Below are 16,190 nucleotides of genomic sequence, written 5' to 3' on the forward strand. Positions count from 1 at the left end.
TTTCATTATTTTATTGACAGAGGGAGCATTTGTAATTCAACTGTTTAATTTATTAATCTTCTTCATCTTTTGATTGATATTATTGGACTGATTGATAAAGTCAATGGACAGTATGCTGTACCTAATATATTCCATCGATAATTCTTTTTTGTTCATCTGATAGTGATCTGTCCTATTTTTTTTATTTTTATTCTTTTATTCTTAACTTATTCTTATTTTCTTCATCTTTTCGTTTTTACTTCTGCAACATTTCTTCATTTTCTTCCGCTTTCCTTATTTTTCATTATTTTCGTATTTTTTCTTGTATTTTCTTCATCTTTTCCCCTTTTTCTACATATTTTTTCATGCTTTCTTCCCCTTATCTGTTTAGCTTCCTGTTTTATTTTTTATTTTCTTCTTCCATTTTTCTCTTTTTCTTAATCTTTTGTAATGTTTTTTCCTTCTTACTTTGTCTTTATCTTTTTCCCCCTCTGTGATTATTCTACGCTTTGAGTTTCCCATGAATATGTGAAGGTATGTTCTTGGGATGTATTTTTCAGACAAATTATGTGATAATTTAATTAAGTCTGTTTCTGGAATAATGCATATAAATTTGAATTTTATAGGATGGAATAAGGTAATGCTTCCACATACCATATAATTTACAATCATCTTGAGAAGATGAATAAAATGAGAGAGGCAAAAACATCATAAAAATAAAAATTAATGTGAATGCATGGAAGATATCAAAGTACTTTACATTCGCGTGGCAAATTAAGTTGAGCCAAACAATTTAGAATGCCATTGTTATTGAAAAAGGTTATAAATGAAGCACCCTTCTATGGAGATATCTAAAGCTACATCGTAAAGTGCATGCTGACCTAAAGGGCAAGGGAAGTCACACAGATACTGACCATTCAGTAGAAAATTTCTTTGGCATAGAAGACAGTGCAATGAAATATTTTACTGAGTTGAAACTAGAGAAAAAAAATAATTGGTGCTTATAGCTGTCTGGTTTGACTTAAAATATAATAAGAAAGACATACTTGATAAAACATGAGCAAGAGCATCATTCACATTTTATAAGAAGTTGAGTTGAAGCTAAAGGTACATGTCACTCAGAAATTATTATGCTCATTGGTATCTTCTCAATCCCTAACTGAATTTTGTCACCCAAGGATATGTGTGGACATGATGACCACAAAGTACATCAATTAAAAGTAAAATGATGAATATTCTTGGTGAAGAAATAAAGTGATGGAACCCACATTTCAATGCAATAAGACATGTGATATGTTTCTCAAACATCATCAAACTTGGAGTCTAAGCTGGGTTGAAAAGTGTATGTAGTCCAAAGGTGCAAATAGAACTAACCATTTTTAATGACATCAATACTGATGAGTTTAATGATTGAGATTAACATGACACAGTTAATGAGTACATTTAATTGTTAAACCAAAAAATAGGGTTAGTAATTTTTTTAGGATTCTGGGTTATGCAAAAATATTTATAATTTCCCTTAAAAGAAAAAAGGTGAGCAAGGGTTCAAGCTACAAGGATTAAGTGTTAAATTAGTGAATTTTCACTTAAACTTATATATTTCAAAATTGTATATTTATGTATGAATCAAGCCTAATTTGACGAAAAAAATAGAAACTAATTCAAAATAATTATGGGAAGTAGGGAAAAAATGTATCCTAATTAATAATAACATGTATTTTTTGTAGGTTAATCTGACAATATAATGTTTATTTGCATTAAATAGATTATTTATGCATGCTATCAAGCTTAAAGTGATGAAATTTATAAAGATTTAAGTAGTTCTAATGTTTTTTATGATATCAAATTCTGAAATAAAATTTTCTTTGAGTCAGAATATAATTTTCCTAAATTTTTTGATAATAAAGTTGTAAAGATATGATTTAACACATATTTATTTATAATTTTTGGGCTTTATTTAATTTCATATGAATTTTGAGATATTTCTACGGCCTTTTATTTCCACCATTCCATGTGCCGCTGTTCGATTGGTTGAATGATGACCAACTAGCAGTTATTCTTAATAATTGGGAATAGCCGATGATTAAAGCTTGTTGATGATTGGTATCAGCCAATCATTAATGTAAAATCATTATGGCCGTTAGGGCAAATGCTTTATCTCTCTTAATTTTCAGCTTGTAGGGTGACGTGGCTCAATAAAAAAAGAGTTTTTTTGGAACAAATGCTATGTTGCGCTAAGCGTCTCGTATTGTGTATCACGAGACACTTTGTGCCATGTGTATTGTGACAGACATGTGCCACTCTATCATTGGCTGTTAAAGGGGAACGTGCTGATATGCCGCCATGTGAGCTGCAACACACTTATTTAATATTTTATTTTAGTATTACAACACCACCTATTAATGTTGTGTGTTTCTAGAGGCTACACATGTCCCGATGAGACTATCAATTGCGGATGTTGACGAAGAATCTGAGGCAATCATCACATTAAATTCTATGACAAGATAAAACCCTACAGAACAACATGATGGTGTTGATGAGGATAAGGTGAGAGATTTTTTGATGAAATCAATGCCTAGGAATTGTCCAACTTCCAGGCTTGATATCTGACAATCCAAAACTTCTATTGAGCTGAAATTTAACGGGCAGCGTCGTCTTTATGTCCTCTATCCATCCATATGTTGGATCTTTAAATTGAGCTCCCAGCCTTTTTAAAAACATCTTTAAACTCACTTCCTCCTATCGAGGTAGATTGAAAGAAAATGAAACTTTGAAGGTCCATCAATGTTTTTCTTGGTGTCTTTGGTGTTTGGAGAGGGTCAAGTTATGGATGATCGCAGTGTCGTGAGTGAAGTGGCACAAATGAATAATATATCGCTGCTACATGAGATGTGGATGGTGGTGGATACTCACCAATGAGCAACAAAGTGGGGGCAAGTGATGCATATTTACCATGAATGTTATATTAGATTAAGGTTCCCTTGGACTTCCCAACAAGTTCAAAGTTCACTTGTGCCATGCAAATTGGAAGCATCAAGAAGAGCTAATTCTTGATACAATGCCATTGAACATGCTAACAAACTCATTTTGCTTAACCAGAAAAGGGGAATAATAAAGAATTTCCTGGAATATTGGAAACCTTTGAGAATGCTTCCGACCTTGCTTACCATTTAAAGACACCAATAAAAAATGAAATCATTATCATCGTCAAAGTAAAACTGGGTAATAGGCCCAAAAAATTAGAATTTTAATTTTGTAGTTGGTACTTTTGAATTTAATTTATAAAAATATAAAGATGTACTCAAGTAAAGTTAGCAAGTGATGAGTAATGATCATCCCCATAGGAACAGTTAAATAGTGAGACACTGAAAATATGAGTAAAGGAGGTTCTAATTACTAATAGTAAGGTGCTTAACATTAATTATAGGATATAGGAGATAGTGATATGGCAAGATAGTAAGAATAAAAAAAGGTGGAGAATGAAGTAATGATAATGAGGTATGATGATAGATGTATAAATAGGCCGTAAGCTAACGTACAAATGTAACATTCTACATTTGGTGATAGAATGTTGTATGTCAGTGGGATGATAGTAAGTTGATGAAGACTCGGTGATGTGAAAGGCATATGATGTGATAGATATCTGTAAATATATGATTGAATGGTGATTATAATATGGTATAAGCTAACGGTAATGACTAAAAGAAATTGTATAAGGTGAGGACAATTACCATAGATTTTACATTCCACCAGGATCATGGAAATTTGCAAATGTAGGTAACCTCCCCTCTTCTATGTTGCCTCTCCTCAAACACCCAAGACACCAAAAACAAGCTTCATGGATATCGGAAACTCCCCTTCCTTCAGATGTTGCCCACATGTAGGAATCGAGCTCAAGGGGGATTTTCATAAAGATCCATACCTCCACTATTGATCTGCTGGCATGGGGGAGAAATATTAATTTACCTCAATATTTGAGCTTAACTAACCTTGTGGATCATTAACAATCAAATCTTGAAGTTGGAGCAATTCTGACCATTCATTTGATTAGAAATTCTCTCTCCTTGTCGGCCCTATTGTCGCCTCATTATTTTCCACTTACAGCTTTAAAATCCTGTGATATTCCTTCTTTAATAATTGGGGCACTTTTCCTTCTCATCTGTGGTCAGGATCTCCAAGAGTGAAATGTTTCCTGCACAAAATGAGTGATTAATTTTGAATTAATTAATAAATTATCATGTGATGTAGTGGTGTGCCATCGCCATGTTAAGACACCCATGTAATGCGACATTAATCTTTCTCTTCCAATCACATGACGCCACATCACATTCAATTTGAAAATGCATAAAGATAATAATTGTGTGACCTGGTGTCGTGCCAGCGCATGCCACATTAATCTTTTTTCCTTTTTATGGTTATAGTGATGTGCATCGTGATGCAATGTGAACAATTTTTTCTGTCTGCCACGCCCATGACACCATGTCACTGCCACTTTGAAATATGTTTCTTAGTCTCATTTTTTTCTATTGGTCCATGTCAAATATGGATTAAAAAATAAAAAATAAACCTTGTAGTCATTGATTGTGATGGAAACTCTATTTAATGTGCTATAATGACACATTATTGTACTGATTAGATGTGTTAATCATTGCTCTAAACCATGATTGGCTATTGTTTGATCAAATTGAATAGTGAAACGTGACGAGGTGTGAATTTAAAGCCATAATAATAATTAAGTAAATTTTTCTATGAAAATATAAATCATAAAATTAAATTCATAATAGATTCTAACTTAGAAAATAGTATCATCTTGAATATTAAGTCAAAAAAATCATAAAAATATATTCTTACTCAGAAAATAAAAATTTTAAGAATATGATGTCCTAAAAATTTTTGAAATACCGATGTCTAAAAAATCAGAATATCCCCATGGCAATAGATTGAGTCATATTTTTCTTCATAACATGTATGTAAAATTATGTTACTACAGAAAACATACATATTTCATGGTATTAATTTGTATTATCCACAAGATGATTCGTGATTATCATACGTAGGATTAGATATATGACTCTTTTTAAGGTTGGCAATGTCTACTTGACAAGACTGAAGACATCCATATGCAGAGTTTGAAATGCAATGAATGCAAAGAGGACTAAGTACGCATCTGGATATTAAGGCTTGGTGCATTTTAGTAAAATGCCTAATTATGTGTTTTGATGACTATTCAAAGTATATTATGCAAATCAATCCTTATTAAATATATTTACATTAGTTCATACATGTTTATGCATAGGAACCACCCAGCTACACGGGCAACCGGTTGCCCCAAAGGAATCTTGGGCAACCGGGACACGTGGAAAAAAAGCCACGTGTCTTGCAAGGATTGGGCGTGGAAGCCCCGGAACCCCCAAATACGCTCTCTCTGGAAGTTTTCCCAGGCAACCCGTAATCCCCTCTCTCTCTCTCTCTAACTTTACTCTCTCTCTCTCTCTATCTCTCTCTTCCCGGCTATCCTCCAGCGATCCTCCGGCGATACTCCGGCGATTCTCCGGCTTCCGGAAAGCCCCGTTAGCACATACAATCGCCGCCCCGACCATCAACACCGAGATGCGGCTACTAGGCTACGCGATGACGGACCGAGAAAGACGAGTCCAGGTAGGACCCTGCTTCGTCCGCATTTTCCGCAATCTCTCCATCCATCTATCTATCCATCTATCTGTCCATCTGTCAATCCATCTATCCATCTATCTATCTATCTATCTATCTATCTATCTATCCCCTCTCTCTCTCTCTATCTATCCATCTCTCTGTCCATCCATCTATCTATCTATCTATCCATCCAGATGGATAGATAGAGAGATAGATAGAGAGAGAGAGAGGGGATAGATAGATAGATAGATAGATAGATAGATAGATAGATAGATGGATGGATGGACAGATAGATGGATAGATAGAGAGAGAGAGGGGATAGATAGATAGATAGATAGATGGATAGATGGATTGACAGATGGACAGATAGATGGATAGATAGATGGATAGATAGATGGATGGAGAGATTGCGGAAAATGCGGACGAAGCAGGGTCCTACCTGGACTCGTCTTTCTCGGTCCGTCATCGCGTAGCCTAGTAGCCACGTCTCGGTGTTGATGGTCGGGGCGGCGATTGTATGTGCTAACGGGGCTTTCCGGAAGCCGGAGAATCGCCGGAGTATCGCCGGAGGATCGCTGGAGGATAGCCGGGAAGAGAGAGATAGAGAGAGAGAGAGTAAAGTTAGAGAGAGAGAGAGGGGATTACGGGTTGCCTGGGAAAACTTCCAGAGAGAGCGTATTTGGGGGTTCCGGGGCTTCCACGCCCAATCCTTGCAAGACACGTGGCTTTTTTTCCACGTGTCCCGGTTGCCCAAGATTCCTTTGGGGCAACCGGTTGCCCGTGTAGCAGGGTCCTTATCAGGAATTATGCATGAAGATAACCAACTTTATATGGTTCAAAGTATGCAACTCACACATGTATGGGACGATGATCTTCATGTATATATCAAGACATATGATGTTTGATCATCTGGTTAAGGGGGGAAACCATATACTTAGGCCTCAATATTTTTATGACATGTTGATAACCAGTACCTATTTCGCTAGTCAAATATTTATGCAAATTAGACACCACTGGTCAACTCATGTGGGCAACGTGGACTTTACCTTAGATATTTATATATGATTTAATGGATTATTTAATAACATATTAACTCTAAATGAATAAAATTAAATATTTATAATATTTGAAGCATATAATTTCAGTGAATTTTTTTATACATTCATGAAAGAAATGGAATTATTGGATGGATTTACCTTTTATGGCTTCCAAAGTGAATGTCAAAGTTCTAATTTTGCCTATTCAAATTGGAAGAGTTTTTGTGTAGTAATTTTCTCGAAAATTAAATTCAGGTGAGTGTTGGATTCTAAATAATTACAGTCTTGGCCAAATAAATTTAGAAATTTATATAGGCAGAGGGCATTCTAATTTCAAATTCTCCTCGAGCCCTCTCTTGGTGAAAAATCGCAATACAAAGAAAAAACATCAGATCTGATATTCTGTATAAACTAACAGGCTATTTTGAGATCTATTTCAAAACCAATTTTCTTTTAACACCATCCCTGAACCATAGGATTTGGAATCATGCTTATGGTGGAGATTTGATGAACTTATAAGCAGAGAAATATCTTTCCCTAGAGTTCACATTGGCAATGACCTTGGTCTGAATGTTATCAATTGAAGATTTTTTGAAATTTTTTTTATCGTAAGGATCATAACTAACATCCATAAGAATCTGCAGGCTCTATAATTGTGCTATTGGACGCATGATTGAACAACTTTTAAAGGGGACAGTTTAGTGACTCAAGAATTCACACCGTCAACATCCTTGGTATGAAGTTTATGGTAAAATTTTTAAAGTTTTAGTTAACTTAAAATTATAGCTAAAATCCATACGAATCAATAGCCTCGAGAATCATTCCATTTGATCAAGAATTAAAAAAGTAACAAGGGCCACTCCAACTCAAGATTCGTACTAGCATCAACCTAGACATGTACATCATTCTCTTGAGATTTTTGCTAATTGTTTTTGAAGTTTTATAAAAAATAATATTTATTGATAAAATTTATAAAATTCATATCATCTAGAATTTTTTCATCTAATACAGCAATGAAGAAGTTACATGGGAATAAAGGAGAACATTTCAAGATCATCTAAAAAAATTCAGTAAATATTATTGATTTTAAATGAAACTTATGATACTATTTATGAAAGATTCAAAAACAAAGCATCACCAATATTTGATCCATAATTATTCATGCAGTATTTGGAAATTCATAACCAAGAGGAGGACGCATCAAGAAGCGATCTGGCGAGATCTCATGTGAAGAATCTTGATTTTCACCAGTCTTAAATTGGTGGTGAACTGGATCCTGAGAAATATTGAATCCAAATAAAATTTCAAGAAATAAATAGGAGATAGGTAAAAATAAGGTATACTGACCCATCTTTTTAGACTTGATTGAATATTTATGGTATTTTGTATTGAGATGAATTTGGTGATTACTTTTTATTGAATGGTGTTGAAAATATATATGGGCTTTAAATTCTATGCATATATGTCAGTATTTTGTTTATTTAATTATATAAACTTTAAGTGTATCCTAGTAGACTTTGGGGGTCAACTAGGTGAAGGCTTTGGGTGCGAGTTGAAGGAGGTCAAGCATCATTGCTCATTGGAAGAATTTGGGAGTTCAAGATGACAAAACTTTATAAAAACTTTACTATATTGATGTCCTTTTTATACATGATTACCCGGTGTTTTATTGGGAGGCATTCACACGAACTTGGTTAGAGCTCCTAATTAATTCTGGTAGGAGACCACTGGATAACATCAGCTTAAACTATATAAAAGAATTTCTGTCTGCCCTATCCTTTCCTCATTCCCTTGATAGGCAAAATATATTTGATGTTTTTTACTAGTTTAGAGTGAATATAATTTGACGTACCTTAGCCCCTTAAACAAATATCATCAAACCTCACTCATAACAAGACATTTGTAGTTGGTTCACTCATTGATTCATCCATAAAGGTGTGGTCAATTGAGCACAATTTCCAAATGTGGTTGCCTTATTTCCACACATTACAGGCGTTTGGTATCGCCATTGCTGATAAAATACTCTGGCAAGCTCCTTTTGGAGATTTGTGTCTGGCTTGGATGGATTGAGCCATTTTTTAAATGAAGCACTACATGCGTTGTTGCATGAGGCTGAGAAGAAACCCATCATCGATTTGGGGCATGCGTTAGAGGTACTTAAACATCAAGTCTAAGCCCTTGATGTTGATGATGACACAAGTCATACAGAAGATCCACTCTTAGGATAGACTCGCTGTAGATTTCAAAAAATACATTGAACCTCTATCGAACATATTACAAATTCTCTTTTCAAAAGCTATATTTAGAAATCTTGTCTATTGTACTTCTATAAAGTAATGGATATTAAGAATTATAATAATATTTCTATAGTAATAAAAATTTTGAGTATGGATAATATCTATACTTTTGAGAGAATTTGGAGTATCATAAAAAAATTATGGATAATATATGATACTTTTGAGAGAATTTTGAGTATTACAAAAATTTGGGCACGGATAATATCTGATACTTTTGAGAGAACTTTGAGTATCATAAAATTTTGATTATGGATAATATCTGATACTAGAGATGTTCACTAGTATCGCGATTTAAAAAATGCATAGACAGTGAATAAAAAAATTACTTTAAAAAAAATAACTATTTTAATTTAAAATTTAATGTTAAATAATAAAACCATCCCAACTGTGAAATTTAATTGAATAAAAAAAAGAAAACGCTTGGTGCAAAATTTTCCACCACACCTCGTGACAATCTTTACTCTTGGCCATCGTGTGGTAACCCCAGCAAGACAATCCCTATATCTAAGATAATTTTTACTCTGATTAAAATCAACCCTTTGCTTTTGACTCATCAACCTGCAACTCTCTCCCTCTGTTCTATCTATCCTTGCATTTCTTCTATCTATCTCCCTCTCTTCTCTCTCTCTCTCTCCCTCTCTCTTCCATCTCCCTACCTCTCTCTCTTCTCTCTCTCTCTCCCATCTCCCTTCTCTCTCTCTCTCTCTCTCTCTCTCTCTCTTCTATCTCCCTTTTCTCTCTCCCTCTTCCATCTCCCTACCTCTCTCTTCTCTCTCTCTTCCATCTCCCTTTTCTCTCTCCCTCTTCCATCTCCCTACCTCTCTCTTCTCTCTCTCTTCCATCTCCTTACCTCTCTCTTCCATCTCCCTATCTCTCTCTCCCTACCTCTCTCTCTTCTCTCTCTCTCTTCCATCTTCCTACCTCTCTCTCTCTCTTCTCTCTCTCTTCCATCTCCCTACCTCTCTCTCTTCTTTCTCTCTTTTCCATCTCCCTACCTCTCTCTCTTTTCCATCTCCCAACCTCTCTCTCTTCTCCCTCTCTCTCTTCCATCTCCTACCTATGTCTTCTCTCTCTCTTCTCCCTCTTTCTCTTCCATCCCCTACCTATGTCTTCTCTCCATTCTCTTTCTCTCTCTCTTGCTCCCTAACCCTCCCCCCCCCCTCTTTCTCCCTGCCTCTATCTCCATCTCTCTCACCCTCTCTTCATGACATCATCGGATGCATGCGGAACAAGTACCCGAATGCAATTTCCGGCCGCTATCAATTCCTTGGCGACTGGCCCTTCGTCATGAATGAGGTCAATACGGATATAAAAACCATCAGATAGCGCGTCCATGCAATACGCGGTCCGGAGAACGACGTCGTCATCCCATCACATTTCCATCATCGACTCGGACAGCTCACCCCATTGCCGGTAGCCTTTCTCCCATCAACAGAACCTCGGTCGTTTATCGCTAAATTCCATCAAAAGTCGGTCAAAACCGCGTTTCTTTTTCACCCAACGATCCACCGTGGGAAGCTTCCCAAGACCAATTCCCATCCCATCTCCACACTATAGACAAGAAACACGGAAATAATTGTAAACTAGAGTAAATAAGAGAGAGAAAACATATTAGATTCCCAAGACCAGTTCCCATCTCTTAAAACGATAGACAGGAAACACGGAAACACTTGTAAACTATAGTAAATAAGAGAGAGAAAACAAATTAGATTGCCAAGACCTTCACACTAGAGACCAGAAACACGGAAAGATACGCAAACTACACGAAACAAGAGAGAGAAAACGTATCCCAAGTCCCAAGGCTAGTATATAGCCTGCCTATTCTTCTCCCAGATGGAGATATCGAGGCCCGTGTTAAAAGCTATAGCTGATAGCAAGGGTGCTACTTTTCATCTTTAATTTTCCTCGAGATCCATGGCGGCGCAACCGAGGATACACCCCGGTGACCTCGAGGCGGGGTCCTCGGCAGCGCCGCTGGTCTCGAGAGCCGCGGTAAACTCCGAGAAAGGCGACAGGCCACTGCCGTCTCCCCACCACGCCGTCCCACTACCTCATGCAAAGCCGACGAAGCCCAAGAAGAAATCTCACTGCTGCCGATGCCTCTGCTGGACTATCTGCCTGCTCATCCTCTTCGTCGTCCTCCTCGCCGCCTCGGCCGGAGTTCTCTACCTCGTCTTCCAGCCCAAGGCCCCCAATTACACTGTTGATCGCCTCCGCGTGACAGCTTTCAACACAACCCCGGACGGCGCTGCCGCCTTCGCCGTCGCCGCCGCCTTCAACGTCGCCGTGACGGCGACCAATCCGAACAAGAACATCGGCATCTTCTACGAGGAGAGGAACCATCTCAGCATACTGTACCAGGGAACAAGTCTCTGTGAAGGGAGCTTCCCGGCCTTCTACCAGGGCCATCGTAATACCACTGTTTTGACTGTGGCGATGGCTGGAAACGCCACCGTTGGCGTCGCTGAGATCACTTCTCTGATGGCCCAGCAGCAGGCAGGAGGAGTTCCTTTGGTCTTCAGAGGATCTGTTCCTGTTAGGATCAAGTTTGGAGCTCTGAAGCTTTGGAAGGTCAGGTTCATCGTCACCTGCGATTTAGTTGTGAACGCGCTGACTGTGGGCGATAGCTTGAGGATTCAGTCCAGCCGATGTGGGTTCAAGTTCAGGATGTGATTATCTCTGGGAGATAAATTTTTACTTTCTTTCCAGCGGATTCATGACACCCGTTTCTGGAGGCTGGCGACATATTTTTTGTTGGATGAAAGTAGAATCGATCTTTGTTGTGTATCCGTTTAATTATCTACTTACCGACGCATCATTGGTTAATTTTTTCCATTTACCTGTCTACCCATCTATCCTTGTGTCTTTCCTGGTACCCATCTATCAGTCGGTCAATCTATCATTTCAATCTCTCTAAATATATCTTATATCTACTTACCTATTCATCATCGGTTACTTTTTCCATTTACTTGTCCACCCATCTCTCCTTTTGTCTTTCCTGGTACCTATCTATCAGTCGGTCAATCTGTCATTTCATCTCTCTAGATATATCTGATATCTACTTACCTATTCATCATCGGTTAATTTTTTCTATTTACCTTACCGTCTACCCATCTATCCTTGTCTCTATCCTTGGACCTATCTATCAGTCTGTCAATTTATCATTTCATCTCCGTAGAGGTATCTTATATCTATTTACCAACCCATCATCGGTCAATTTTTTGTATTGACCTAACTGTCTACCCATCTATCCTTGTGTGTCCTGGTACCTATCTATCAGTCTATCAATTTGTCATTTCATATCTCTAGATATATCTTATATCTACCAACCCATCATCGGTCATTTTTTTCTATTCACCTAATTGTCTACCCATCTATCCATGTGTCTATCCTGGTACCTATCTATCAATATCTCAATTTATCATTTCATATATCTATATATATATCTTATATCTGTCTGACCAGATATCTGGCTACGTATCAATCGATCTATATATTTAAATATATCCATCTTTCTATATATATACCTGTTTTATAAGTGTCTCTTCTTCATGTCTTCACTTTTTATCTATCTACCTGCGAGGTTATTAATCTCTCAACCTATTTTTACACGTGCCTGCTTGAGTATCTGAATCCTTACCATAAACTGAACTCTTGAGACAGCCCTTAGAAAGTTTTTCATTGTACCATCTGAGCAAGTTAAGATGGTGTATTAAGCCCAAAAAGTAGAAGAATCCAGGGCCCAAAAAGACGAGAAATAAACTATAGTCCCACTCAGAATCAAGGACGAGAAATAAACCTCGATAAAACTTGGCCTTGAGTATATCGTTCTGTAAATCGAGTTTAATAAAAGTTCCGTAGAGGGTTTTGGGCTGAGCCGTGGTCTAACGGTTCAATGGGGCCTAAACTCAAACTAGATTCGAATGCAACGCTTACATCAATATATATATATATATATATATATATATATATATATATATATATATATATATATATATATATATATATATATATATATATATATATATGTTCTGTATCCATGTAATCTATTAATCTATGATTTCAGAATATCCATATCTTCCCTCTTTCTTGTGAAAAATAAAATATTAAGTCATATTTTAGCTTGATAAACATTTAGTCTTATCAGACATAGGTTCTAAAATACCAACTATCTCTAATTTATATTCTTTTAATTATAGTTTTAAGCCTTCTATGTGTTTGCTATTTTGTTATCTCTCTGCAACTGCAGATAAACACATTGATAACATAATTATTGTTTTATTTCGTTGTGCCCTTGTAAATAAGTAGTTTCCTCTTTTGCCATTCAAATCTAGTTTTCTGTTAATATATATCATCTGCTGAAATGCTTCATCTGGTTTGTGTAGGCATCTTATTTTCCCCCTTCTGGTACAAATGGTGTTCCACGTTATTGGTTTATGATTTCCAAAAGTGATGTATGATTAGTAACCAATAAAAACATGATATTTTAATAATTAATTTCATGTAATTTATACGTTTAATTTGATTGAAATGATACTAAATAAAAGTTATTGAAGAAATTCATAACTTCGTACATTTTTTATTAAATTATATTTTCCCAATTTTCGGATACTTTTATGGTATTTTCTGACACCACATTAAAATAGAAAATAACTTTAGAATTAAGGATATACATATTGAATGTATTTAAATAATTTAGGGTTTTATATTTCTAGAATCATATAATTACTTTTACCAACTTTTTCTGGTATTTTTGTGGAATTTTTTATGTTTAAATATCTATTTCTTGATTTATTTATTATTTATATTATTTAAATGAAAATTTATTGATTTAATTCTCTTCCCCAAGTATGTCCATCTGATTTTTTTGAATTATTTCCAGTGATTGGCACTGAAAAATCATTGCCTGCAGATAATCAATACCAAAATGCTCTTCGGCATCTTCTAGTTATTACTTATTATGAAAAATATGACAGCCAATAAAAAAACACCCAACATTTTTTAATTGAATGCTGATTGGCAATTGGACCTGTGGCGTCATGCAATTTAATGAAGAAAAAATGCACAATGAGTGTGCTAAAATGCTCTGCTATGCTTTTTTAGGTACATGTGGCAAAACTAGATCGGGAGCACAATTTAAACATGTATTCTAATACTAACAATTGGTGCATTTTGGGGCTTTTGAAGACGTGTGGATTTTTATGCTAATTAGTAGCATTATTTTGCCACAAAAGAAAACCTGAATCATCATAATAATAGATAATCTCTCTAAATACATATTGTGATCTGGATTCCATTGATTCCACATCACGATGTAAATTTGTGACGAAGACCAAGGAGGAGAGAGCACGAGAGAATATGTGAAGATTCCACACTGTGTCAACTTAAAAAGTTATATCTAATGATATAGGAAGATTTTTTGGATGGAATTTGGAGGTTATTTCCATCTTTAACTCATCTGTCCATCCATGGTTCATATCTGTAAATAGACCCCGCCTATTAATGTAAAAAGAAACCCTTGGATTTTTTTCTTATTCACGATTAGCGGTGTGATTTACTCATTTAAAATCTCATTTGGGCCTGTTCTTTAGTTTTGAGAACAAAGGATTGAAGGAGCAGTAAAGTGATCAAGACTTGTGAAGAGAAATCTTTGATTAGCTTGTTGCGTACATGATGATGAATCTAGTTCGATCTTGGTCTTTTTTAGATTCACATCTTCATCCTTTTTCCTAGGACATCCTTGTCGAGCATAGCTTAGGCTTTCACAATCCAGCACGCCATCATCAACTCCACCATTCATTGATGAATGCTCAACCCTATACCCACTACTTCCACAAGTATGAATATCTTATCACTCTCCTACACTTTCACTCTTCAGCATGTGTTCTCCTGCAATCTTCGTTGTTATTAATGATATCCTGTCTTTTAATTTCATCACTCAATTCATTGACACTAAGATGAAACATCTCATAGCCCAACCGAAGTGCCCACTAATGTACTTAATTAGAATTAGGTATTATTTTATATGTAAATATTCCTATAAATTTCCTAAATTGATATAATTTTTTTTGAAAATATTAGTTTGAATATGAACTATTTTGAATTAGTTTTCTTTATTTTTATTACATTTAATTGTTGACAGATAGATTAAAGTCTTTTAAATAGAAATAAAATAACAATTCAGTTTTCCAGTACTTGTTCGATGTGGATATGTCCCTTACTCATAATATGCTTGTAGGGAATATTACTAATATTTTTGTATAACTTAGAAAACTTCAAGAAAATTTTTATCATAATTTATGGTTTATCAATGATATGAACAGTGGTCTAAAAAGTGCATTATATAATGGTGGCTGTTCAGCTATGATTCTTTGCTGAGTTATTTCAATGGCTCCATCTGGAATCAAATCAAATTCAAATATTTGTTGAGATATATCTACTTCACACTTGTCCAAGCATATCCTGATATTGTGAAGGTGCTGAAACCTTAAATAGTAGTGATAAAAGGTAATTAATTTTTCAATAATTCAATCTAAATGCATTAGGCATAAAAAATGCTATCTCAGTCGGGGTGAACAACTTCAAACTGTAATCCTAGTGGATTATTTTTCCAGATGAAAATGGTGTCCACCAAAAGGATCTCGTTATGAATGACCTTAAATTCCACAATGGATTACACCACACAGTCTCAAAGTATTTTCTTTACTCCAATCTGTAGAACACAAGTCTATCACCCAAAACACGGACCAAAATGAGGGTTTGATTATTTTAAGTTGTTCCAACAATTTATAAAATATGTTCACATACGTACATCTAAATGCAAATTTACCAATAATTGAATCATGTAATGTTTACATTTTCCTTGTTTTTCCATCTGAAAAGTAACCATTTTTATTCCGTTCACAATTGATATTTTCTAGGAAGCATGGACTGGTTAAATTCAGGTACCAAAATATGAGGCATCTTATAGGGAATCTGATAACATCGAATTAGGTTAATAATAAAGTGAATTATACTTTTATGTCCCCACTTAGTTTTGTGTTCGTGTTTGCATTATTCCTCACTTAAGGCTTAAATGATAAAATTATAATTTATTTTTTGAATGTCTAGTTTTATGCATTTTATTATTTTTTAATAATAACTTTAATTGGCTCCCTAATGTCAAGTGGATTTTTATAACATCATATCAAAACTTTATTTCAAATACAAGACAGGAATAAACTAT

The 16,190-nt window shown here is 35.4% G+C and overlaps 1 protein-coding gene across 1 annotated transcript; it reads left to right on the forward strand.

The window, feature by feature from the left end:
* Window positions 1-10,783: 10,783 nt before the first annotated feature.
* Window positions 10,784-11,800, forward strand: LOC144714878 (NDR1/HIN1-like protein 6). Its single transcript, XM_078589678.1, has one exon. It carries the CDS (start codon window positions 10,880-10,882, stop codon window positions 11,636-11,638), a length of 759 nt encoding a protein of 252 aa, XP_078445804.1. The 5' UTR covers window positions 10,784-10,879; the 3' UTR covers window positions 11,639-11,800.
* The last annotated feature ends 4,390 nt before the right edge of the window (window positions 11,801-16,190 follow it).

The sequence above is a fragment of the Wolffia australiana genome, chromosome 18 (assembly GCF_029677425.1).
Source record: "Wolffia australiana isolate 7733 chromosome 18, ASM2967742v1".
Taxonomy (NCBI): domain Eukaryota; kingdom Viridiplantae; phylum Streptophyta; class Magnoliopsida; order Alismatales; family Araceae; genus Wolffia; species Wolffia australiana.